The sequence below is a fragment of the Larimichthys crocea genome, chromosome VIII (genome assembly GCF_000972845.2).
Source record: "Larimichthys crocea isolate SSNF chromosome VIII, L_crocea_2.0, whole genome shotgun sequence".
In the NCBI taxonomy this organism is placed as follows: Eukaryota; Metazoa; Chordata; class Actinopteri; family Sciaenidae; genus Larimichthys; species Larimichthys crocea.
In genome coordinates, this window is record NC_040018.1 from 31,284,714 (window position 1) to 31,312,061 (window position 27,348).

At 43.2% G+C, this 27,348-nt stretch overlaps 3 protein-coding genes and 1 long non-coding RNA gene across 7 annotated transcripts in view; 1 reads left to right on the plus strand and 3 right to left on the minus strand.

The window, feature by feature from the left end:
- The window catches only part of LOC104938666 (myocyte-specific enhancer factor 2C), a 24,400-nt gene extending 20,521 nt beyond the window's left edge, over positions 1–3,879 (minus strand). For 2 of the 3 annotated variants that reach the window (XM_010755089.3, XM_010755087.3), the window contains exons 1-2: positions 3,662–3,879; positions 1,998–2,090 (exon numbers count right to left, since the gene is read on the minus strand). The gene's annotated coding sequence lies outside the window, so the exon portion shown is untranslated. Of the gene's footprint in view, positions 1–1,671; positions 1,963–1,997; positions 2,091–3,661 lie in introns of those variants that run through there. The other variant, XM_010755088.3, reaches the window with a different exon arrangement.
- A 3,693-nt stretch (positions 3,880–7,572) lies between these two features.
- cetn3 (centrin 3) lies at positions 7,573–11,396 on the minus strand. Its single transcript, XM_019278631.2, has 5 exons — positions 11,245–11,396; positions 9,337–9,472; positions 8,342–8,456; positions 8,062–8,253; positions 7,573–7,867 (listed from the first exon to the last, which is right to left on the minus strand). Exons 1-5 carry the CDS (start codon positions 11,259–11,261, stop codon positions 7,821–7,823), a joined length of 507 nt encoding a protein of 168 aa, XP_019134176.2. The 5' UTR covers positions 11,262–11,396; the 3' UTR covers positions 7,573–7,820.
- Positions 11,397–22,469: 11,073 nt separating this feature from the next.
- Positions 22,470–24,676, plus strand: LOC113746250 (tripartite motif-containing protein 16-like). Its single transcript, XM_027281018.1, has one exon. The coding sequence runs from the start codon at positions 22,470–22,472 to the stop codon at positions 24,138–24,140; it is 1,671 nt and encodes a 556-aa protein (XP_027136819.1). The 3' UTR covers positions 24,141–24,676.
- A 100-nt stretch (positions 24,677–24,776) lies between these two features.
- LOC113746376 (uncharacterized) lies at positions 24,777–27,348 on the minus strand. Of its 2 annotated transcripts, none has more exons than XR_003462812.1 (3): positions 26,947–27,348; positions 26,458–26,804; positions 24,777–25,911 (listed from the first exon to the last, which is right to left on the minus strand). It is a non-coding gene; the product is annotated as an uncharacterized LOC113746376 (long non-coding RNA). The 2 variants fall into 2 exon arrangements; XR_003462813.1 differs by lacking the exon at positions 24,777–25,911 and adding an exon at positions 26,029–26,115.

The following is a 27,348-nucleotide window of genomic DNA, read 5'->3' on the forward strand; positions in this document are numbered from 1 at the left end:
AACACGTTAGTAATCAGAAAACGTTACGTAGAAATCAGGAAACACGTTACGTAATATCAGGAACACGTTACGTATATCAGGAACACGTTACGTAGGATCGGAACACGTTACGTAGATCAGGACAAGTTTACGTAGGGATCAGGAAAACGTTACGTTGTCAGGAACAACGTTCTGTATTATCAGGAACACGTTACGTATGAATCAGAACACGTTACGTATGATCAGGAAAACACGTTCTGTATGATCAGGAACACGGTCTGTATGTCAGGAACACGTTCGGTATGAATCAGGAACACGTAGTATGTCAGGAACACGTGTCTGGTATGATCAGGCAACACGTTCGTATGAGCAGGAACACGTTTCGTAGATCAGGAACACGTTCTGTATGATCAGGAACACGTTCTGGATGATCAGGAACCGTTACGTATGTCGGAACACGTTAACGTTGAATCGAGGAACACGTTACGTATGATCAGAACCGGTACGTATGATCAGGAACAGGGTCTGTATGATAGGAACACGTTACGTTTGAATCAGGAACACTTACGTATGATCAGGAACACGTTACGTATGATCAGGAACAAGTTCTGTATGATAAGGAACACGGTTACGTATGTCAGAACACGTACCGATATGATCAGGAACACGTTACGTATGGTCAGGACACGTTCTGTATGATCAGGAACACGTTACGTATGATCAGGAACACGTTCGTATGATCAGGAAAAGTTACGTATGGTCCCAACCCCCCCCCCACCCCAGGACCGTTACGTATGTTCAGGAACAAGTTACGTATATCAGGAACACGTTACGGAAGGATCAGAACACGTTACGTATGATCAGGAACACGTTCGGTATGAGCAGGAACACGTTACGTATGATCAGGAACACGTTCTGTAAGGATCAGGAACACGTTACTTACGATCAGGACCACGTTTACGTATATCAGGAACACGTTCGTATGATCAGGAACACGTTACGTATGATCAGGAACACGTTAGCGTAGATCGGAACACGTTACGTATGATCAGAACACGTACGTATGATCGAGGAACACGTTCTGTTATGGATCAGGAACACGTTACGTATGTCAGGAACACTTACGTATGATCAGGAACACTTTTACGTATGATCGGAACACGTTACGTAGATCAGGAACACGTTCTGTAAATGATCAGAACACGATACTTGATGAGGAAAACACGTTCGTTTGTCAGGACAACGTTACGTTTGATCAGGAAAACGTTCTGTCATCAGGAACACGTTCTGTATGATCAGGAAACACGTTACGTTTTGATCAGGAACACGTTCTGTACGATCAGGAACACGTTCTTGTATGATAAGGAACAGTTACGTATAGTAGGTGTTTTAACGTGGAACAGATGTGTACCGTCCTCGTCCCTGACACTGAACAAGACATATGAACGTCAGAGTATCTGAGTCTGAACACGTATACGGCAATCTGCTGTGTGAACTACGACTACTAAGCCCCCCCCGCCATGAATAGTTAACGGCTCCTCTCTGCTCCTGTGAATGTTTCATGATGTTGGAGGAGGTGGTCTTTGTTTCAGGTCAGGAGGTCCGCCTGTGTCAGATTAATAATAATAATAATAATAATAATAATAATAATAATAATAATAATGATGACAGAACTTCCATCAGTCTTCTTACCAAGTGTTGCTGTAGAAACACTTTTCCTCCTCACATGGCACGATGCTGCGACTCTTTCCACCAGCCTCTGCCGGGTGAAGTAGACCGGTCCGCGGCTCCACAAAAGCCCGTGAACCGGGCTCCAGCTCCGGGCTCTAAAACCACAACCTGCCCCGTCAAACAAGCCGAGCTGAAGCTCTCCGAACACGGACACAGAGAGTGAGCTGAGCGGGGAAGAAGGAGCGGCTGGAGGATTATCCCGCCTGTGTTTAGTTTCCTGTTGTTTCTCGTGTCAGCTCACGCACGCCCCGCATCACGCACGCCCCGCATCACGCACAGCTCCTTACCTCTGCGCTCGTTGACTTCCTCTCGTGGGTGTCTCCGTCCAGCGGTTCAGTCCATCGGTGAGCACGCGCTCCTCAGGCTGGTCAGCAAAGCACCTGGACGTCAGGAGGCGGCATCGTCACGGGGACGCGCACGCACACACACACACACACACACACACACACACACACACACACACGCACACACACGCAGAGGAAATAAACAGAATCAGTAAATGAAGTCAAAGTTCATGATGTATGTGTGTGTGTGTGTGTGTGTGTGTGTGTGTTATTTTAATGTAACTTTTCAACAGGTGATCAGTGATCCGGGTCATGAGCGCCGCCCTGCGGACACTTTAAGAACTGCAGAGATCAGCTGATCATCAGTCCAGTTCAAGTTAGTTTATTTAGTTTAGTTAAGCTTAATATTTAGTTTAGTATAACTGAGTTTAATTTAGTTCACTCGTGTGTGTGTGTCTGTGTGTTTGCGTGCTGTGAAACCAAAACAATGAGCTGAAAGAAGCTAAAACGCTGCACAGGAACTGCAGTCACGTTAATATAACATCAGACATAATATCAATCAGTGCAGCATTCCTACACTGTAAATATAATAATAGTTTAATAATAGTTTTTATTAAATTACAAAGAACGCTGTGTGTGATGAGTCGACTGGTTTTCATGTAGCATTTATGTTGTTTATTTATTAATATAATATATTAAATTATTCAAAATTCCGTTTTAATGTCTCATTTTTAAAACTTTCCGTTTCATTGGAAGTTAAAGTTGCCAAATATATGAAATATAAAAATATTTTCCACAAGCTAAAAACTTCAGCGTGAGTTTAAATCAAACATTAATTTTACAACGTTTACTGACCGCATGATAAGAATAATACAGCTGTCAAAAAAATTAACTTATTATCATTAAAGCTGCGCTCATCAACCACCAAGTGGAGCCAATCCCAGCTGGCATCGGGGCGAGAGGCGGGGTACGCCCTGAACGAGTCATCGGTTCAACACAGAGACAAGCAAACACTCACACCAACGGACAATTCAGTCACCAGTTAATGTACTGAGGGATTCAAACCATGAACCTTCACTTCAAACACGGATCAGATAATAATGCAGTGAGCACTTTACAGTCTTTCAGCTCATTGTTTTGGTTTTACTCTCAATATATTGGCTGATATTATTCAGATAAAGGAGTATATGCGCAGTAAATATCAGTATTGGCCAGCAGACAGACACGAGCTGGTGAACACAGCGTAGCATTCAGCAGCTGAACAGACAGATAATTCCCTGAGCATGTGGTGGAGACCAAAAACAGAGCCAGAAAAATGCCACGCTGCTGCACACTGTCATTTTTATGTTGACAGATTGTTTCTGTTGTCACCAAGTGGTCAAAATAAAGAGAAAGAACAACGACTCCTGCTTTAATTTTAAGTTTACAACTCAACATTGCTGTCCAGGTGGTGGTGGAGACCAAAAACAGAGCTAAAAGAGACCTAACTTGGACTTGGACTGGATTCTTATGATTACAGATTGTTTCTGCTGCCACCAAGTGGTCGAAAAAAAAGCAAAAAGACATATTATCTAAAGTTTTCAGCTTAAACTTGCTGTCCAGTAAACATCATTTTCCTCCAACATTGAGCAATATTCCACAATGCTGTCCAAGCTTCCTTCACTCACCGGTGCTTTTTAGTTCTGTCTTCACCTGGAAGGTTCCCCAGCAGCTCCAGCTGTGGGTGTCGCTCAGTCGATCCCTTGTATCAAACAAGAAAGGATTAAAAAATAATAAAGAAAATGAAAGTAGAAGTGACTTTAAGCCAGACCAGCTGGCTTAGAGAAGAGGGGGGACCCAGAACTGGGCTGCGTTTGGATCTGAGATCAGTCCGCAGTGAGCCGAGATAGTCTACGCTCATCAGACCCTGACGTCCAAACACCACCCCCTCCGTCCCATCAACACACACACACACACACACACACACACACACACACACACACACACACACACACACACCTCTTTTGCACTCGTACACTCATACCCAGTGACCTCCTGTGTCCGAGCTGGCCCGGCCGGCCTGTGGAGCGGCCCGGTCACCTGTCGTTGTCACTCACAGTATATTTAGCTCTGAGGTGTCAGTGATGCTGCCTGAGTGTGTGTGTGTGTGTGTGTGTGTGTGTGTGTGTGTGTGTGTGGGGGGGGGGGGCTGAAAAATGTGTTGCTGACACTCAGGGCCTCCGTGGGCCTCGGCGTAAGAGCCCAGGATTACTGCTCCAAAGACCGGCGGCTCGACACATTACATCCAGAGAGAGAGAGAGATCAAACCCGCGAGCGCGTCCTACACATGAGCACAGCGAGCATCTGCCGGGCCGAGGATTACCCTCAGCTGTCCGCTGCTGTCACAGAGAGGAAAGGCTCTTTTGACTTCGATGATGTATGAATCCATCCAACATCGGTGCAATAACATGGCTGACTCACTGAAAAGACACACCCCGAAAAAAAAAACACACACACACCGGAGAGGCAGGACGGACGCCAACACACACCCGTCTGGGTCGGGTCATACGACACCAACATTCACGAAATGTGTAGCTCTGAAAGCTCGGAAATACAGTTTGTTAAACTTTGGACACCTCGTACCACCACAGGAAATATGAGACGTCAGAGACTACGTCCAGGTTTTAGACAGTCTGTGGGGACGTCACAGAGACTACGTCCAGCTTCACTTCCAACAATGACTTTAAGCTGTAAGAGTATTTTTACAGTGTGGTATTTGTACTTTTATTTCCTCCACCACTGCCTGACTCGAGTATTTTTCACTTTGGTGGCGTTCAGTGCGACTGTTCCTCGTTCAAAGACTACGATGTCTTTCGGTTTACCGAGGGAGGGATAAGGTCCGCTGCAGTGCGGTGCAGGCTGGATGAAGCTGGGCAGTTGGACAGATAGAGTTACCATGAAAGCCATGAGCGTGTGTAAACTAATCCATCCTCAGCCAACTGCCAGGCATAGTCCACGATCCACAGCTTGTCTCGAGGCATTCCCTCCTCATGTCTGTGCCCGCTCCCCTCGTTCACCTCGTCCATGAAGGAAGTCCAGAGTTTAATCAGACTGCTTTCTTGATCACCTGATCACTTTCTCCAACTCTGATCGTCCATTAGTCTGCTGATTTAACTTCATTTCATTTATTTGGTTTAAAACGTGTCAGCAAATACTAAAAATGTGAAATATAAAAACTATTCAGTCAATAAAAGTTTGAACTTTTCTTAAAAAGGTGAAAGCTGCTCAAGCTAAGAGGCGAGCTAAGTAAGCTTGCTTGTTTTAGACAGTCTGCGAGGACGTCACGGAGACTACGTCCAGGTTTTAGACAGTTTGCGGGGACGTCACGGAGACTACGTCCAGGCTTTAGATAGTCTGCGGGGACGTCTCAGAGACTACATCCAGGTTTTAGACAGTCTGGGAGGACGTCTTGGAGACTACGTCCAGGTTTTAGACAGTCTGTGTGGACTTCACGGAGACTACGTCCAGGTTTTAGACAGTCTGTGTGGACGTCACGGAGACTACGTCCAGGTTTCAGACAGTCTGTGAGGACGTCACGGAGACTACGTCCAGAGATTACTTTGTTCTGATTTGGTGCTTTATAAATTAAATGAATCGTCCAACACGTCCATCGTTACGTGTCGCTCTGTTTGCACAGCGGGCGCCTTTAAACTGCCTCATCGGTAACCAGAGTCGCAGTCCGGCTCTTGTGTCCACCTGTCAGTCATTAGGCGAGTTATGCCGACCATGTGACAACACTTAACCTCCGACCCTCACCGAGACAGGCGAACACAGGGGGGACGGGAGGACGAGGCCCGTTTGGACCGTTTGGACCGATCTGTGACGGCATGTTGAAGCATTATCAGTCGTGCTTAAAGTTTCTCGGTGAATGAAGCTTCGCGGCTCAGGAAGGTGTGAGCGTTTATGACGCGTGTCAGCTGGGAGGGTGACACCGGCGCCCAGGTGGGAGGCCGTGACCTTTGACCTTTCTCGTAAGAATGACCTCGACCTGCACGGCCACCGCGTCGTGAAATGATCGGCATTTAAAGCAGCTCGACTCTGAAATCCATTTGAAAATCTTCAAATATAGCTTTGTTTTTTAAACATTTTATTTTGAAGAGCAATATGTATTTTCACAATAAAAGCGTTAAATTAACAAAATAAAAGCATGTTCGAAGCAGATTTTTGTCTTCTCCTCACCAAATCTTACAACTCTAAAGAAAAACATTTTAAAAAATGGATTTGATGGAATTACAGATTGATTAATTCATCAACTAATTAAGAAAAAAATATCTGTAATCAATACTTGAAAATTATAATTGTCAATTAATCGATTTTTGTCAACCGACAACATTCCTTGGCAACAATTTTGATCGTTTCAGTCAAACTTTAAAAAACATTTCCTGTCACTGAATATTATAAAAACATTAAAAAGTGAAACTCTTTTAAATAATTAAAATAATTGTCGCTGCTCCTGATTCGAGAATTAAAGATTTCATTTGTCAGGTATTCAAATATTTAAAAGACGAGCATGAAATAAAGTCAGCTGCTGATTATTCTCGTCGTTAATTCTTTGATTAAAATTCTGAAAATTAATGACAAATGACGTCACAGTGACGCCCCGACGAAATCATAATTACTATAAAATAAATAAAGTGATGAACAAGACAAATAAAGGAAAGGGAAAAACTTCTTTTAAATCACTTTGTGTGAATGTGTTTTCTACTTATTCTTTATTATTGTTTTTATTGTTATTAATAATAATCTGCAGCTGCACACTAAAGTTCAGCAGATAAACACGGTGCAGATTGAACTTTTTACTGCACCATACTCAAAGTAGTGAAGTAAAATGGAGATACTCGAGTACTCTGAGAGTAAACGAGTTAGTCCATCTAAATCTGGAGCCGATGCTAACCCGCTAACCAGAGAGCAATCATCAGACCCTGACGGGGTCCGCCAGACCGACTTATTTTTAGAAGTCTCATCAACACAAGATGATTACCAGCAGTACAAAAGTGTGTGTGTGTGTGTGGTATAGTGAAAGCCACAGGGGGGCGACTCTGAGGTTGTAACTGGGGAGGAACTGGGCCGGTTTATTTCTGGAGCATGTTGCTTCAGTCCAACAGCTGAGCATGTGCCAGTGCAAGGGCAAGTCATGAAGACCGTCCCTGCAGCGAGGACCAGAGGCCGGTCTGAGAGTCAACATCAGTGCTGACCTTCAGCGCCAACACACACACACACACACACACACACACACACACACGTAGTCTCCATGATGTCCTAACAGACTGTCTAAAACCTGGACGTAGTCTCCGTGACGTCCCCGCAGACTGTCTAAAACCTGGACATAGTCTCTGAGACTGTCTAAAACCTGGACGTAGTCTCCGTGACGTCCCCGCAGACTGTCTAAAACCTGGACGTAGTCTCTGTGATGTCCCGCAGACTGTCTAAAACCTGGAAGTAGTCTCTGACGTCCCCGCAGACTGTCAGCTTCACTACTAGATGGCATAAATCCGACACACTGGACATTTAAAGTAAACGTAGTGAAGATAAAGAAAGATTTGTCGGCAAAGTGATTTATTCAGTACAAAATAAATAAACACATTCAAACATTCACGTTATGTAAACTTTAAAAAATGATCGACGACAACATGAAATATGAAGACAGAGTCACTTCAGAACGCTTCAAGAAGACGGTCGACGACACTTTGACGACAGTCCTGGGTGATGATTCCAGTAGAAACCACTTCAGAGGACTCATCATGTCCATGTCCACCTTCATGGACGAGCAGACAAACATCAACGTCCTCAGCAGGAGTCTCCGGTCATGATGGACAGGAACTCGTCCTGATTTACTGGAAAAGAAGAAAAAAAACAGTTCAGCCACGAATACAGACAACCTGCAGACAACCTGCAGACAACCTACAGACAACCTGCAGACAGATTAAAGGACGAGTGGAGAAGCATAACGAACGTAGATACTTCCACACCAAGGATCTTCCTGGAAATAAAGAATTTTCGACCTTGAGTCGACGGTTTGAGCTCTTACTTTCACCGTCTCCGTCCGCGTCGAACTCGTCGATCATGCTGCGCAGCTCCTCGTCGCTGATGTTCTCCCCGAGTTCCCGTGCCACCCGTCTCAGGTTCCTCAGGCTGATCCTTCCCGACTCGTCGTCGTCGAACAGCTTGAAGGCCTTCATGATCTCCTCCTTGGGGTCTCGCTCCAGGATGCGATCGGTCACTGCGGAGAAGACGACGACACGAGCGCGTCAAGGATTCACCGGAGAGACGGCGTGAAGACCCGTGACGGAAACCGAAGGCAAACTTACCGACTTCGTTGAAGTCCTCGAACGTTATTTTGCCATTCCCCTCTCTGTCGTAGTCTTTAAGGATCTTCAACACGTCCACCTTCTTCACCTCAAAGCCGAGCGCGCGCATCGCCACCTGTTGGCATGTTTAAGCGTTGACAGATTTAACGTTAGGACGTACTTCCATCCTGATCAGAGGAGTGGAAACATCACGACACGATCGTGACTCGTTGATTCTCCGTCCTCAGCTGGACAATAAAGTTTAGAAGTTGGCTCTTTTGCACTGAATCGTGGGTGAACATGTCACTTCTATATGTTCGTAGATATGAAGCCGTGCGCGAAGTTACGTTTTCACCTGATTGGGCCAAAAGTTGAAGCGGTGCGGCGATCTGAGGCGATACCTGAACTCTGAGCTCGCCGAGCAGCCGCCACGTGTGATCAAACCAGCATGACGGGAAATATGACTGTACCATTACCATGGCAACGGTTAAAACAGTTGGCTACAAATAACTGATTTTATTTCAAGGGTCAAATTGTTGGTTGTGGTGTCTGAAACATTGACAAAGAACAGCCGCGCATCGCCGCGTGTACGCGCCCGGTCCAGTATGGGCGTTTTGGACCAGCGGGAAGAAGAAGAGGAGGTTTAGAGGCCCGGGGGAGCAGAGCTGGTGTCGTGCCAGAACCTGAGCTGGGAGAGCGTTAGCAATGTAACCGGTGTTCAGCAGCTTCTACGGACATGATGGCAGAGGAGGAGAGAGTGAAGAGGACGCTGACGGAGGAAGCTAAGAAGAGAAAAGGAGAGAGTGAGCGAGCAAGAAGCCGCCGGACAAGAGTAAATGTGGGACTGACTTTTAGTGGTTGGTGAGAGCTTGGTGAAATAAAAGGCTGAAAGACAGACGCCGAGCTGGGCTGACTGCTGCTGGACTAGGCAGTGAGATCAGCTGCTGCTGGTTCTGGTTCTGGTTGATGATTGGCTGTTTGATCAGAACAAATACTCGAGTGCAGATCGCGCTCACCTTCAGCTCGTGGTAGTCGATTTCTTTGTCTTTGTCGGTGTCGAACAACTCGAAGGCTTCTTTGATTTCATGTTTCTGGTCCTTGGTGAGCTCTCGCCTCTTCTTACGCTTGTTTTTGTCCGCCGGGAGTTCGGTTCTGGAAAGACGAGCACAACAGAAGTCTGACACGAGCTGCTGCAAACGCCTTTGTGACGTCCAGCGTCCTGAAGGTCATCATGAAGTTACCGCTGCTGATTAATCCTAACTCCTTATGACCCGTCCTTCACATCTTTCCTTGACCTCGTCACGTTTTCCATGGACGTCAAGGAAAAGTGGTTATGAAAAGATTCTTTTGAGTCTCGACTTCACGGGACAGAAAAGGACGAGACGAGGTCGGATCGACTCCAGCTTCACTCTAACACGAACTGTGATTTGTTTATTATTATTAATTAATTATTGATGTGTGAATTAACATTCAAGTCGTGGGAATAAACAAAAAACGATGCTGCAACATTCTCCAAACACTCTGACAACGTTACACATCGTTTGGAAATAAAGTTTTTTTTATTATCGTCGTGATGTTTCGTGTTATCTGACTGTACGAGCTGTGGCTCAGCGGGTCGTCCACCGATCAGATGGTCGGTGGTTCGATCCCCAGCTCCTCCAGTCTGCATGTCCAAGTGTCATTGGCGCAAAGATACTGAACCCCAAAAACTCGCTTTGAATAAAAGTGTAAGAAACTTTTAGAAACAGCAACATTTTTATCCATAATTGTAACAAAAAGTATTTAAATATGAAATTAATTTGAATTTTCGTAACTCGAGATGCAACGATGCATCGTGACGATTCACCGGCTGACAGAAAAAATGAATCGCGATTCTTCACGAACACGAGAGAAGTAGGATATGTTCTTTTTCTTACGTCATCTTAAAAAAGTCACTGGTTGGTGATTCATTTGTTCAACGTCAGACGTCACGTCACTACGTAGGTACGGAGAAAAAAAACGTGAAAAAAATCGCATCGTGAACAAAAAATCGTGAACCGAATCGAGTCGTGTGTTGAGTGTATCGTTACATCACTGGTGCCGTTGTTTCTGGGGGTCGCGGGCTGAAAGGTTTGGGACGTCCTGAGCTAGTGGTGGGCGGATCGATCCAGATATCGACAGTACCGATACCAAGTCGGTATCGGTATCGGATCGATGCTAGTCATATTATTTATATTTTCACCAGCTGTTGTTTTTGTTTTGTTGAGAATTTTAATTTCATTTTTGTATCATAGTTTCTCAACAGTACTTGTTTGTTTTAATTTGTTTACTGGTACTTTTTAATTTAAAAGTGATATTAAAGCATTTTCTATTGAACTATAAACGTTGTCCTGATTCTGTGCTGGGTTTAAACTGTTTAAGAATAAAAAAGGAAACATCACAAACACACTTAAGAAAAGTATCGGCCCGTATGTACTCGGTATACCCTGAGCTACATGACTAAATGTAATGTAACGTAAATGTAATGTAACTATAACTTATTGAAAATAGTTCATAAACAGTTTCTACGGTGAAATGCTGCGACCCCTTTTTGAAGCTTTTGGCGACCCACAGAAGGGGTCGGGACCCTCAGATTGGACAGCAGTGAGTGGATGAGCTGCTCACTGCTGCTAACGTTAGCATTCCACCTTAAGCATTCCACCTTAAACCGAGCGGAGGCTAGGCTACGTTAGCATTCCACCTTAAACAGAGCCAAGCTAAGAAACGTTAGCATTCCACCTTAAACAGAGCCGAGCCGAGGCTAGGCTACGTCAGCATTCCACCTTAAACCGAACAAACAAACGCTGAAGCCTGAAGGCTAACGTGCTAACGTGCTAACGTGCTAACGTGACGGTGCTGTCCGGTGCTGAGGCCGTGAAGGGAGCGAGGTGAGGCGGCTGCTTTACCTCAGAGACACGCTCATCTTCGGCCGCTGTGGAGGCTCCGACACCGGGACGCGGACAGAGCGACACACCGGTGATCAACAGACGCTTCCTATTGGTCGATGGTTACCGGGCAGCGGTGAGGCTGTCCTCTGATTGGTTGGTTGGCGCGTCACAGCCACAAACGCGGTGCTGTTATTTGTTGGAGGTTTTAATGGCAGCGGGGATACGCGGTGCTGCGTTTACTGCCACCTGCTGGAGCGGGAGAACGAAATAAAATAAAATAAAATAAAATAAAATAAAATAATTCTTATAATTGAATACCAAATAGACATTTTATTTTGTAGGAATAAGTAAGTGGGAGACAATCTGCTACTTTAACTTGTAAATGAAAAATTTAATTGGCCTTTTGTTGCTTTTTGTTGATGTCAGAATATAATTATAGATCACATAAGAACAAAAGACATTGCTGGTTCACAACTCATGGCTGCTTTGACCAAGGCTTGGTTCCTGAAATTTGTCAACCACAATCATGGCTACAACACTAACAATGAAGTAAAACACACACTGCTCGTTATGGACAGCATGAGAGCCCATGTAACAGAGTCAGTGAAAGCTGCCATCAAGAGCACAAACACAATTCCAGCTGTGATTCCTGGGGGTACCACTAAGTATCTCCAGCCACTGGACATCAGCGTGAACCGGGGATTTAAAGTGGCACTGCGTGAAGAGTGGGAGGCTTGGATGACAAGCGGCGAAAAATCTTTTACCAAAACAGGCCGCATGCGAAGAGCATCTTTAAATCAAGTCTGCCAGTGGATCCTAAATGCGTGGAGCTGTGTCAAAACATCAACCATCACCAACGGATTCCGAAAGGCTGGACTGCTGCGTGATGAAGAGGACGGTGCGCACTCAAGTGACATCGAAAATGAGGAGAGTGATGCAGTAAGTGATGAGATCCTGAGGTTGTTTAATTCGGACACTGAAGTAGAGGACTTTGATGGTTTCAGTGCGCAAGAGGAGGATGAAGAAGGCGATCAGTGACTTTTCTGGTAGGATGCAGTATATGGCATATGTTTTTACCAGTTATTAGGAGATACTGGAATGCTGTTCATGCACTTTCATGTTCATTGTTTGAGTAAAAAAGCATAAGCAACGTAATTTGTGTGTTGCTGATACAAACATATATTTCACGGTAGCTGCGTTACAGACACCGGAACCAACATGTGCTGATCGTGTCAGCGACCAGGACGCATGTTGTTGAGATCAGAGCTCAACTAGTTTCATTTCTGAGGAAGTCAAACTCAGAGCGGACGCGAGAGGAGGAGAAATGGCGCAGAAAGGGTTCAGCTGGACGGAAACCTTCTCTTGTCCGACTCTGTCTGGATCTACTAAGGATCCGGTGACTATTCCTGGTGGACAAGCTACTGCATGAACTGTATCAAAAGCCACTGGGATGGAGAACGGATAGAGAGAATCCAAAGCTGCCCTAGTGTAGCAGACCTTCACACCGAAGGCCGTCCTGAAGAAAAAACACCATGTTAGCGCCTTTAGTGGAGGAAATGAGAAGACTGGACTCCAAGCTGCTCCTGCTTGATCACTGCTATGCGGACCTGAAGATGTGGCACTGTGATGTCTGCACTGGGAGAGAAAACTGACGCTCTGTAGTCCTGTCTGGTCTGTCTGGCCTCTTACTGTGGAAAACACCTCCAGCCCTTCATGATGATAGCCATTTAAAGAAACACAAGCTGGTGGGCCCTCCAAGAACTCCAGGAGAACATCTGCTCTCTTCATGATGACGGTGATGAAGATGTTCTGCCGTACTGATCAGCAGTGTATCTGTTCTCTGCTCTGGATGTGAACATAAAGGCCCGACACAGTCTCAGCTGCAGCCAGGAAAGGACTGAGAGGCAGAGAGAGCTCGAGGTGAGTCGACTAAACATCCCGCAGAGAATCCAGGACAGAGAGAAAGATGTGAAGGAGCTCCACAGGAGGTGGACTATCAATGGCTTGCTGATTAAAGCAGTGGAGGCATGGAGAGCTCTTCACTGAGCTGACGTCTCATGGGAAAGAAGGTCTGCATGTGAAGCGGCAGGTCAGATCCAGCAGAAACTGAAGTGAGTCGAGTCAAAGATCTTTCAGGAGAAGCTGGAGCAGGAGATCACGAGCTGAAGAGGAAGACGCTGAGCTGGAGAAGCTCTCACACACAGAGGACCACAACCAGTTTCTACACACTACCCTACTGTCACGACCTCAGCCAATCTACGACTCATCCAGCATCATATCCGTCTCTGAGGGACTTTGAGGATGTGACAGCTGCTTGTGTCGAGCTCAGAGATAAACTACAGACGTTCTGAGGACCAATGGACAAACATCTACATGACAGAAACGAAGTCCATGTTTCACTGTCAGGACCAGAACCAGAGCCCAAGACCAGAGCTGAGTTCTTAACATATTCACGTGAACTCCACATGGATCCAAAAACACAGAACACGATCATGTTTATTTGAGGGAACAGAAAGTGACATATACGAGTCAACTCAGTCTTTATCTAGTCACCCAGACAGATTCATTCAGTTATCGTCCTGGAGTAGCGAGTCTGACTGGACGTTGTTCTGGGAGGTGGGAGGGGAGATATGGAGTTGATGGGCAGTCGCATACAAGAACATCGCAGAGCAGGGAGCTCAGATGAATGTGAATTTGGAGAATTGTGCTTATGAAAATCTTGGTCGTTATATTGGTCAAAAGCGGTTATAACTTTTGGGTACAATAACATCCAAAACTCCGTCTCAGGTCCTCGGTGCTCCAGAGTTGGAGTTACCTGGATCACAGTGCAGGTATCTGCCTTCTACAGCGTCTCTGAAACCATGACTCTCCTCACGCCAGAGTACCACACAACGTTCACTCAGCCTCATCTAGCTGGACTTTATGTTTTGGGGGGGGGCGGGCGGGGAATCTGCTTGAGTTTGCCTTGACATATTTAAACAAATGACATGACAGTTTTTATGATTTTTTTTGTCTGATTTTTTTTGTGGTGAACCGTAGTATTTTCTGTATTTATGAAAAAAATAAATTAAAGTAACTAGCTGAGAGACTTACACTGTGCTTCACTTCATCTTTCTATTCTCTGTCACAGTGTATCAGTTTGTACACCACACTGCTGTGTTCTACAGCGCCCTCAGTCTGTTTCTCAATGCAACAAAACACCAAGAACGTTTGTGCTTGTTTACACGGCAGTGTCAATTGAAATAAAATAAAATAAAATAAAAATAAAATAAAATAAAATAAAAATAAAATAAAATAAAATAATTTCTTTATAATTGAATACCAAATAGACATTTTATTTGTAGGACATAAGTAAGTGGGAGACAATCTGCTACTTTAACTTGTAAATGAAAAATTTAATTGGCCTTTTGTTTGCTTTTTGTTGATGTCAGAATATAATTATAGATCACATAAGAACAAAAGACATTGCTGGTTCACACAACTCATGGCTGCTTTGACCAAGGCTTGGTTCCTGAAATTTGTCAACCACAATTATGGCTACCAAACACTAACAATGAAGTAAAACACACACTGCTCGTTATGGACAGCATGAGAGCCCATGTAACAGAGTCAGTGAAAGCTGCCATCAAGAGCACAAACACAATTCCAGCTGTGATTCCTGGGGGTACCACTAAGTATCTCCAGCCACTGGACATCAGCGTGAACCGGGGATTTAAAGTGGCACTGCGTGAAGAGTGGGAGGCTTGGATGACAAGCGGCGAAAAATCTTTACCAAACAGGCCGCATGCGAAGACCATTTTAAATCAAGTCTGCCAGTGGATCCTAAATGCGTGGAGCTGTGTCAAAACATCAACCATCACCAACGGATTCCGAAAGGCTGGACTGCTGCGTGATGAAGAGGACGGTGCGCACTCAAGTGACATCGAAAATGAGGAGAGTGATGCAGTAAGTGATGAGATCCTGAGGTTGTTTAATTCGGACACTGAAGTAGAGGACTTTGATGGTTTCAGTGCGCAAGAGGAGGATGAAGAAGGCGATCAGGTGACTTTTCTGGTAGGATGCAGTATATGTGCATATGTTTTTACCAGTTATTAGGAGATATGGAATGCTGTTCATGCACTTTCCTGTTCATTGTTTGAGTAAAAAAGCATAAGCAAACGTAATTTGTGTGTTGCTGATACAAACATATATTTCACGGTAGCTGCGTTACAGACACGTTAGAAAAAAAGCATTTACAATACAGGTGCGCTCTGTAGTCCGGAATTTACGGTATATCGCGATACACAATATATAAATGTAAATCACAACACATGTAAATCACTATGAATGTTAAATTCAACCCTTTGATTGCAAAAAATAACATTTCATTACGATGGATTCAAATAGACATTCTATTAGATTTTTTGTTTAATTTGCATGCAAAAAAGTGACACTCACAATCAAAATTTTTTAGCAAACCCCTTTCTTCAAATTAGGGTGCTACACTTCAACCAGCGTTTTTTTTAACAAATAAAGTTAAATCCTACATGGTAGGCCTTTCTACTGTGGCTAGTTTTCAAAGCCCCTTAACATTAAAACCAGAGCTCAGAGAACAAAAGTGCATTCAACACGATCCCTGAGAAAGACATTTTCAAACAATATAAATTTTTAAAGATGCCCTTCTTCTGATCAACAACAGATATTTTAAAGTAAAATAAAATTAGCAAAACCCAAAGAGGCGAAGTCCATGTTTTTTATTGTGACTGTGAAAACCACTCAGACCAGTAACGTCAAGGAGGATTGGGACATCTGTGTATTATATGTTGTTTGTGACAACCAATAGTAGGACCAGTGTAATTTGTCACCCATTTTCAATTTCGTCTTAGTCTTTATACAGTTTCATTCTTAGTCTTAGCCACTTTTAGTTCTTTCCAAATCATTTGTTGTTAGTCATTCTTTTAGTCGGACTAAAACGTCTCAACATTTTTGTTCGTTTTAGGCCACGTTGAAACAATGGGTATTGAGTCTAGTTTTGTCAAAACATTTTAGCTTTTTCCATTTATTTCAGGAATTTTTGTGTTGTTTTATTAATTCAGTTCCACTTGTGTTCCACAGCTTAACACATTGATGAATGTCTTGATTGAATTGATGACTGAATTTTCATCTTCAATGCAACTTATTTTTCTTTATTATTTTAATTAACACTGGTCGCTGCGCGGCAGGGGCGCAGCACAGGACCTGTGATCTCTGGAGAACAGTCTTTGCCATTGAATAGAGAGTATACATTATATTTTGTGGAGAAACAGATTAAATGTTATTCTTTCTAAACTAATAACCAAGAGAGTTTGATTGATATCCTGAGTGCACAATAAATAAAAAACATTGATTTATGAACATGGAAAGAAAAAGAGATGTCTATGAAACAACTCAGCACCGTTAAATGCACCAGAAAAACATGATTAAGAAACAACAAGGACATCTTTTATTTGGACGATATTTTACAGGAGCCAAAAATCCATCATACGAGCAGAACTACAGGTTCTTCCTTGTGTTTAGCACAGTGGATTATTTACCGGTTACTTTCACTGAACTAACAGGAAATGTTGTTTGTGGAAACTTAGTGAAAGCTTTCGTTGCTCAGTGGGACAGCGGTCCTAACCATAGTCTGTTTTTATGAGAGTCAATCCAGTAAGGTCTCAGATTGCAGCTAAGAGTAAAACAGAAGAAAACTGGGGATAATAAAGAGAGTGGAGAAGAAAATTGTCTCCCGGTTTCTGTTTAAGATGAATGTTAAATAGGAGCATTAATAAAAGGCTGCAAAGTAAAAATGCAATCCGTCCCAGTCAGTAAAAAACTCAATGCTGGGAGCTAAGAACTGTGTGAGCTTTCCAGGAGGGTATAGCAGCTTTATTCATTTGGTCATGAGGAGCAAAAACTTGTCCTCACAGTGAGTGTTCATCCATTATGTGTCCTCATGTTCTACAGGATACCCACCAGAAAAGTAATATAGACAGTTAAGTGTGTCTGCGGCTATCTGCATGGCCGAACCTCCCCTAAAACCACATGTGGCAGCAACACCACTGACAGGAGTCAGCTACTGGGGCCTATATGAATAAAACATAAAAGAGAATTAAAACTACATAAAATATATTGTAAATCCAATACGAAGATACAATTAATAGGAATGTATTGTATACAGTTGATTGTGCAGTAAATGTCTATGCTAAATAATGGGCCTATAAATATGTATACTGTGATGGTTTAACAGGTTGTAACCGGGTTTCGTAAAAAAAAAACATATATATATATATATATCTATATATATATTATCTATTATATATATATATATATATATATATGTTGCAGGTATAAGTTTAGAAATCGCAACAAGTAGTACACACTGCATATGTTAATAAGTAGATCGTATGTGTTGCATGTAAAGAAGCAGTTAGCAGTTAAAGAATGTCGTGAAGTAAAAGTACACCCCCCTTGAAAATTAGTCGAATTAGCAGTAGATGAATTGGAATAAACTTGAGTAAAGGACAAGTACTTCAAAAACGGGACCTGCGTATATATATTGAGTAAATTGTTAATTTTCACCACAGGGCGTGTGTGTGTGTGGTGTGTGTGTGTGTGTGTGCGTGTGTGTGTGTGTGGTGTACGCGCGCGTGTTGTTGTGTCTACGAAAAGCCGAAACTTGGTGCGTTCTTCGCTTTAGGACGTATTAGAGAACAGAACATTCGGCTAAGAATTCAATTGACGGCCTCCTCCACTTCTCCTTTCAGTCCGTGATTGCCACCAGTGTTACTACACACGACGCTTACAAACACACGGTGAAGGTAAAGTCATCATCAGTAGAAAAACAACACCCATTTTAAGGCAACAGTAGACTACTCGGTTGTCTACAATTATTCATATGTTATCTATAAAAATTAGGAAATGTATATTAGGACAGTGTGTGAAAGCTGTGTAGGTCCAATGTATGAACAAGAAACGTGCACATTTTAGTCACGGACTGAATTTCTACTGGCCTGACTTGACTTAATTTGATTCTTTCATGCACGAATGGAAAAACTAACACATTATATCTTAACTAGTAAAGTGAAATAGACAGAAGTCATTGAAGGGACAGTGGGTTAAATTCTGTTTTAAATCTGAAACTCATTCTGTCTCCATGTTTGTTGCTGAGAGCTGATTGTTGTGGCATTTCTTCACTGCACAGAGATCACCTGTCAATCAAACATTATGGGCGGTACTTTGGCGTCTTGTCATTCATTGATGTGTTTGTATGTTGTTGTTTCTCTTCCACTGCCTGAGTCTGAAGAGAGAAAGCAGCACACCTTCCTTTGTCCTAGATATTTTGTAAAGAAATCTAGAATTACATTTCCATTGATTTGTTTGTCAGATCACATGTTGTTTAAATCAATGTACAAATGAGGAACTATGAGCTATAATCAAATAATCAATAAGGAGATGATCCATTCTTTTCTTGTACATATGTGAGATTCTGCTCAGACAAACTGATTGTGTGGATGAAGTGAATCTGTACATGAACTCACTGAACAAGAGTCATTGAACAGACTTTACTGATGGGATGTGTGAACAGACTGAAGGTTTACACGACGAATAAACAAACATGAACAAAGTCTTTTCTTCTCGTCTTCATTCAAACCGACTTCCTGACCTCAGTCAAATCAATTCAAAATAAACATGAATGAAAAAATACAAACTAGAATGACTCTGTGGATTTAACATGACATTAATATTCTGCTAAAATTTGTGCTGTTTGATGTAAACTAATAATTCAGAACAAGATAAATATCCACAGTTATAGGATGAGGCAGTAGTAGATAGCGGGTCAGAACTTAATCAAAGGATAATTAAAGAAGCTGATTGATAAATAATGAAACTTTAAGTTCCCAGACTGCCTCATCAACTGCTCCACCCAGTGGTTAAATCATGTCAGATACAAACAGAGACACAGTTCTGGTTAAATCTGGAACAACTGGACTTGGTTGTCAACATTTCACCTCTCATCCAAGAGGCTTCTTCAGTTTTGACTGACTTCTGGGGAAACTCAGGTATTTAACCTGAGATGAGATGAGATGATTAACCAGGTCATTTACACTTGGTTCGTTAGTGCTCCTTGATGTTGTGACAGCTGCTGTCAGAGTCTTTAAGTTTAAGGTCACCTGAGGTCAGGTGTGAATTGTTGTCCAGTCTTCTGTGAAGGGATGAAAGGACCTACAGCATTGTCTGTGGAGGTCGAGAACATTTCTGACTCACCCATACATTAAGTAGCTGTCATCTTCTGACAGTGTGTGCTTGTCTCTGTTAATGAGAGAGTTTTACAAAGACTTTTATTTTGAAGGGACTCTTATTTTGGAAGACTTTTATCTTGTTGCCTGTCTGTCTGTTAATGAGAGAGGACATAATGGCAGGCATTATAAATGTAGCATTGACAGTCACTGATATTATACAGAGACTTCCACTAAGTTAATCACAGTCAGGCTTGTGAGCTGCAGGCTTTGGTTGCCACGCAACCAGGGCCAGGTGGAGGCCACCAATCAGAGCAGAGCAATTAACCACAGTGGCTCCTGTGAAATTTGACACAGCTGAGAGAGAGAGAGAGAGAGAGAAAACCCTGAAACTACCCCTCAAACAGGAAGGCTTTGTGGGAAAACCGTAGATTGTATCACTGAACGGGCTTCACTGTGAGCATCCTGAGATGTTCCTGAACGTCTACATGTATATTTTATGTGGCTAAAGTGAGGAAATGTGAGCATTAGAGCGATGGAAAGAAACCGGTAGATCTGCTGTCCTCCAGAAATGTCCTCTCTCTTTTCACATGGCAGTCAATGGGGCTGTCGGTGGGTGATCATGACCAATCAGTGCGTTTCCCACCAAAACTCCAAGTCTGACAGCTTCAGCAGTGTTATCAGAGCGACAACCACAAAACTTCCTATGTTTCTATCTTGAAATGATTTCTGTAGAGTGAAATTTGTGGCCACAGGAGCAGTTTACAAATGTCTTTTTGGACAGATTGTTCCCTCCCTGCAGTCTTTGTGGTGTACCAGCAGTACTGCTACAGCTGCCCTATAATGTTCACTCTTTGAATAGTGAGGTCAGGTGACCTTAATGACTCTGACCACAGCAACAAGGAGCACTTACAAACCAAGTGAAAACAATGGCCTGGGTAACGCTCCCATCTAGGTTCAATATCTGGGTTTCCCCACCAGTCAGTCAGAGCTGAAGAAGCCTCATGGATGAGAGGTGAAACGTCTTCATGGATCTACAAACAAGTCCAGTTGCTCCAGACTGAACTCTTCTCAAAGAAAGTTGACCTGGATGACCGAGAACCTTCACAGACAGCCACAGTTGTGTGCTGGTGTCTGAGTTTTGCTGCATTAAGGACTACAACACTAATGTCTAATGCAGATCAAAGTAAGTGAAAGAATAAAAGAGGACATGGATGGGCCCAGAAACATGTCTGAATATTTATTTGACACTTTTACTCTCAGAATTATTCATTGGCATCAGTGATCGATTTTTTAATCAATGTTCATAAAATGAAACTGAATTAGTTTGAATGATTCACTGAGCTGAAGTTATTTTTTTCATACCACACACCACGTCAGCTATTTCAGAGGTGAAGTAAGCTACGGAGGTTTTCAGAATAAAAGCTCCTAATTCATCTAAAAAAAACAAAACAAAAAACAAGCTTTACTTTCTCGTGCTTTTATTTTGCTTTCAACTTCACAGGAGGAAATGATTCTGTAAATAAGCGCCACGATGTGTGAATGTAATAATGGATAATGATGCAGCTGAATGTCTTCGCTTCCTCTTTGACTCCAACTGTAACTGTAAGTTTGATGAAAACACATTAAAATTCAACATTTATGAATCAGTTCATAAAGATAGACTCAGACTACATGTTTACTGTTTACATGTTGACTTTTTATTGAGTTTCACCTCAAAACACTTTTTTTCCCATAAATCCACGTTATAAATCAGATAAATCTCCAAGAAACACTGAAATATGAAGAAACAGCATGAATGCTGATCAATGCTCATATGACTGAAGAGCTTCCTGCTTATACAGGCAGATACATGGAGAAATCAAGAAGCCACAGTGAGGTATGAAGTATGTACAGATTGGTCTGAGTTAGAGGAACATACTGCTGTGTGGATTATTTGTGTCAATACTAGCATTCAGCCACCAGATAGAGACATAGACCGGTGTTGGCATGGAGCTGGGAGGTACGCCCACTGCAGTCCCTTCCCCATGCCAGACAAATGAATGGAGACCGGATGAGCCAGAGACACACAGTCATTACTAGTGGTTTCAACTTTTGATGACACAAACAGCAAAGACACAACACGAAGCTGGAAACGTCCAAACTGGACTTTGTTTTGCTTCTTCTTGGATGGTTTATTCAGTGAGTTTTGGTCGTGCAGTCATACGACTTATACTGCTGGAGTCTGTGGAGTCTCAGGATTCATTTGAGGTTTGTGTTGACGGCGTGAAATGAAAGACATCAGGCGTGCTGTGACTGCAGCCGTGCAGCGTGTTCAGACAGAGAATACTTTTTACTACACGCTCAGTCAGTGGCTTTGTGTTTTGTTTCACTGCAAATTTAGTACAGATGTCTCTTTTGTGCATTCAAAGTAACAGGAGTACATTTCTTACTGAGGCGGTTCTTCCAGTGTAACCGGTCTACGAGGAACCAGATGGGTTAAAGAACGCTGGAGCACGGTTCAGAGCAAAGCTGTGAACGGGGAGTGTTTTTGTTTTGTACTTTTCTTTGTGGAACCATAGAAGTGATCATTGATTGTTCTGGTATCAGGTTGAATTGATATATTTGCCTCTTTGAACTGATTTAAACAGTTTTGATGTGAACTTTATGACTGATACTCAGTCCTTCTGTCACTGTACATGGAGTGAAGTCAGACACGCTGAGTCTTTTGTCTGTTTCCAGACATTTGAATATCTGTTTCTACATTTTCTGTGTGTGTGAGTGCAGAGGGCTACAACTGCACGTTATTGTGCAATCCTGTGTCCTCAAACATCCTCAAACACAGCCAGCTCCACCCTGCTCATGTTTCCTTGTTCCCTCCCCCTCAGATCTACAGTTTGAAGATGGGTGGAACCAACATGTGCTGACGTGTCAGCTGACAGGCCGCATGTTGTTGAGATCAGAGCTCAAACTAGTTTCATTTCTGAGGAAGTCAAACTCAGACAGTCGTCGACGCGGAGAGGAGAAATGGCGCAGCAAGGAAATAAACTGGACCGGGAAACCTTCTCTTGTCCGATCTGTCTGGATCTACTGAAGGATCCGGTGACTATTCCCTGTGGACACAGCTACTGCATGAACTGTATTCAAAACTTCTGGGATGGAGAGGATAAGAAGAGAATCCACAGCTGCCCTCAGTGTAGGCAGACCTTCACACCGAGGCCTGTCCTGAAGAAAAACACCATGTTAGCAGCTTTAGTGGAGGAACTGAAGAAGACTGGACTCCAAGCTGCTCCTGCTGATCACTGCTATGCTGGACCTGAAGATGTGGCCTGTGATGTCTGCACTGGGAGAAAACTGAAAGCTCTGAAGTCCTGTCTGGTCTGTCTGGCCTCTTACTGTGAGAAACACCTCCAGCCTCATCATGATGTAGCTCCATTAAAGAAACACAAGCTGGTGGAGCCCTCCAAGAAGCTCCAGGAGAACATCTGCTCTCGTCATGATGAGGTGATGAAGATGTTCTGCCGTACTGATCAGCAGTGTATCTGTTATCTCTGCTCTGTGGATGAACATAAAGGCCACGACACAGTCTCAGCTGCAGCAGAAAGGACTGAGAGGCAGAGAGAGCTCGAGGTGAGTCGACTAAACATCCAGCAGAGAATCCAGGACAGAGAGAAAGATGTGAAGGAGCTCCAACAGGAGGTGGAGGCTATCAATGGCTCTGCTGATAAAGCAGTGGAGGACAGTGAGAAGATCTTCACTGAGCTGATCCGTCTCATGGAGAAAAGAAGGTCTGATGTGAAGCAGCAGGTCAGATCCCAGCAGGAAACTGAAGTGAGTCGAGTCAAAGATCTTCAGGAGAAGCTGGAGCAGGAGATCACTGAGCTGAAGAGGAAAGACGCTGATCTGAAGAAGCTCTCACACACAGAGGACCACAACCAGTTTCTACACAACTACCCCTCACTGTCACGACTCAGCCAATCTACAGACTCATCCAGCATCAATATCCGTCCTCTGAGGGACTTTGAGGATGTGACAGCTGCTGTGTCAGAGCTCAGAGATAAACTACAGGACGTTCTGAGGGACCAACGGACAAACATCTCACTGACAGACACTGAAGTCCATGTTTCACTGTCAGGACCAGAACCAGAGCCCAAGACCAGAGCTGAGTTCTTAAAATATTCACGTGAACTCACACTGGATCCAAACACAGCAAACACATGGCTGTTATTATCTGAGGGGAACAGAAAAGTGACAGGAATGGAAAAAACTCAGTCTTATTCTAGTCACCCAGACAGATTCACTGATTATTATCAGGTCCTGAGTAGAGAGAGACTGACTGGACGTTGTTACTGGGAGGTGGAGAGGAGAGGAGGAGTTGATGTAGCAGTCACATACAAGAATATCAGCAGAGCAGGGAGATCATATGAATGTTTATTTGGACACAATGACAAATCTTGGAAGTTAGATTGTGACACAAACAGTTATAACTTTTATTACAACAAAGTCAAAACTCCCGTCTCAGGTCCTCGGTCCTCCAGAGTTGGAGTGTACCTGGATCACAGTGCAGGTATTCTGTCCTTCTACAGCGTCTCTGAAACCATGACTCTCCTCCACAGAGTCCAGACCACGTTCACTCAGCCTCTCTATGCTGGACTTTATGTTTTGGGGGGATCTGCTGAGTTTAGTAAAGTGAAATAGACAGAAGTCATTGAAGGGACAGTGGGTTAAATTCTGTTTTAAATCTGAAACTCATTCTGTCTCCATGTTTGTTGCTGAGAGCTGATTGTTGTGGCATTTCTTCACTGCACAGAGATCACCTGTCAATCAAACATTATGGGCGGTACTTTGGCGTCTTGTCATTCATTGATGTGTTTGTATGTTGTTGTTTCTCTTCCACTGCCTGAGTCTGAAGAGAGGAAGCAGCACACCTTCCTTTGTCCTAGATATTTTGTAAAGAAATCTAGAATTACATTTCCATTGATTTGTTTGTCAGATCACATGTTGTTTAAATCAATGTACAAATGAGGAACTATGAGCTATAATCAAATAATCAATAAGGAGATGATCCATTCTTTTCTTGTACATATGTGAGATTCTGCTCAGACAAACTGATTGTGTGGATGAAGTGAATCTGTACATGAACTCACTGAACAAGAGTCATTGAACAGACTTTACTGATGGGATGTGTGAACAGACTGAAGGTTTACACGATGAATAAACAAACATGAACAAAGTCTTTTCTTCTCGTCTTCTTTCAAACCGACTTCCTGACCTCAGTCAAATCAATTCAAAATAAACATGAAAAAATACAAACTAGAATGACTCTGTGGATTTAACAGGACATTAATATTCTGCTAAAATTTGTGCTGTTCGATGTAAACTAATAATTCAGAACAAGATAAATATCCACAGTTATAGGATGAGGCAGTAGTAGATAGCGGGTCAGAACTTAATCAAAGGATAATTAAAGAAGCTGATTGATAAATAATGAAACTTTAAGTTCACAGACTGCCTCATCAACTGCTCCACCCAGTGGTTAAATCATGTCAGAAACAAACAGAGACACAGTTCTGGTTAAACCTGGAACAACTGGACTTGGTTGTTGACGTTTCAACAGCGGCCCTGCAGCCAGCAGGGGGCCCCCGAGCTGCAAGAATTAAAAGAACCGGTTCATTTGTAGACGTCAGTGACTGCGTGACCCAACATGATGCTGACTTGATTTGCAGCCTCAGCTTCTCTGTCAGAGCAGCTTTGCTTTGATTACAACCTGTGAAGCAAAGCTCAGAAACTTTTTGAAGCACGTCAGCGCTTCACACGACAAGAGGAGGTTCGCCTCACTGATAAAGACAGACGCCTTCCTTCAAAATACATCGAGGATATAAACACAGTGCTCTGTGACGTGAACAGTTCACAGCATTGTTCGAGATCTGACACGTTTCAGGAGAAACTTCTTTGTTTCTGGACATTTTAAAATCAGCACAAAGTGTTTCTAATGAGCGGTTAGACATTTGAAACGATCGACATGCGAACACAGCACACACGTGTAGATATTCCATCACAGGTCAGCTGTTTGCAGCTACAATAATCATTTACAGTGTGTTTCTGATCAATTTGATGTTTTTAAATGCACAAAGAGACGCACAGATTAGTAACATTAGCTGCTGTGTCTTCTTGTTGGACGCCGTTTTAAGGCTGCTGGCTGTTTTCTTGCGATCAGAAGATGACAGAAACAGAAAGTCTGCAGATCTGTTTGCCGCCTCTTCAAAGTCTTTCTGCCCTCGTTGACCCTGCGACATCCTTTTCGCCACCACCGTGCATTTCCCACAGAGAGTTCTCAGCAGCAGTAGGTGCCGCTCGGTCTCAGCTTATCTCAGAGCCGGTCTCCTGTTTCACATGTGCTCGCTGAGATAGAGAAAAGTCATTTTCCGTCACAGGAAACAGTCTCTTCATCTCTAAGACCTGTTTCCTCCTGAGCGATGACGCCAGATCAGAGGCGGAGGAAAAGCACAACATTTCAGTACCAGAACGACTTCACGTGCAAATCTGCAATTATTCCACATTTGTTAAAAACTCTGAAGGAGTCACACCCAGCTGAGGACGACGATCTCCCTCAAGTGTACTAAAGATTCCTGTTGAAGAGCTGGGTGGGACTGATGTTACAAATATGCTCGTACTGTCGCACACAAGATGAGATAACATGTCAGTTCACACAGTGAATCATTTCTATGAGCAGGTGACCAGAAACAAACAAACGGATGTTTGTTTGTTTCTGGTCACCTGCTCATAGAAATGATTCACTGGTCTCCATTTAAATATTCAACACAAATCAAACACAGAACAGCAGCACTGGCAGAAACGTGACAGAAAACTGTTAAACTACGTTCAAAGTGAAAAGTTCAAATAAATCTGGTACAAACTCTGGCTGGCTTCTCTCAAAGTGTTTTTGTCGGTGGACTAAAAGAAACAGAAACACGTTGACATCCGAAAAACAACGAGACAACGTAAGTCAACGCACCTTTGTAAACTGGAACAGTCCGTGTGGTTGGTTATGTCAGATCCTCGAGCATCCAGCAGCATCATGCAAACAAACAAACAAACAAAAGAAATGAACTGATAACACAGCAGACAGACGTTAAAATGAATTTAAACCTGATAAATATTCAGTGTTTGCAGAGAAGTTAAATCTATAACTGTGCCGACATAAACACAAAACTATATAAAAGTAAAAATATGAAACAGAAGTACAAACAGAGATAAAGAACTGAGTGATGAATGAAGTCACAGCAGCAGACAGACAGGTTTCGTCCTTTTCACACCTGTCTCCCTCGCCGAACATGAAGAGTCTGACGAGGAAAACATCTTCTGCAACAAATATCGAAAGAATTATTCCATGTTCTGATCATGCTACCAAACAGAGGCTGGCCTCACCTGCTCTCCCTTTCATAGACCCCGCCCTCTTCTACATGTAGGTAATATATTGATGAACTGTAGTTTAATATTTGACCTGTCAGGTTTGCTGGTACTGGCAAGAAGAACCCAAAAGCACGACTCTGAGGCAGAGGGAAGATCAGTTTACTCAGTCCAAGGGTCAAACCCAGGAGATCAAACAGGCAAACAAACCCGACAAGAGGCAGGCAGGTATCCAAAGTCCACGACAGGCAAAGCAGGGTCAGAACAAGAAGTCAAAAAACTGAAACTACACAAGACAACCTGGCAGGGACCAAGTGGAAATGGACCGGTATATATAAACTGAGGGGCTGATGAGCAAATGGACTGCAGGTGAGGAGATGGCATGGAAGAAAGGTGGGATCTGAAACTACAGGAGAATCAGTAATGAGACACGGAACCAATAATGACAAACAGAGTGTAAGGCAAGGCAAGTTTATTTGTACAGCACAATTCGTAC

Bases quoted from the DNA above. Each gene is read 5' to 3' on its own strand.
- cetn3 (XM_019278631.2), bottom strand. The intron at 8,457-9,336 runs GTGAGCGCGATC...ACATGCCAACAG, and splicing joins TCGACTACCACGAGCTGAAG to GTGGCGATGCGCGCGCTCGG. The intron at 7,868-8,061 runs GTAAGAGCTCAA...CTTCTTTTCCAG, and splicing joins CGCGGACGGAGACGGTGAAA to TAAATCAGGACGAGTTCCTG.
- LOC113746250 (XM_027281018.1), top strand. From the start codon at position 22,470: ATGGCGCAGCAAGGAAATAAACTGGACCGGGAAACCTTCTCTTGTCCG.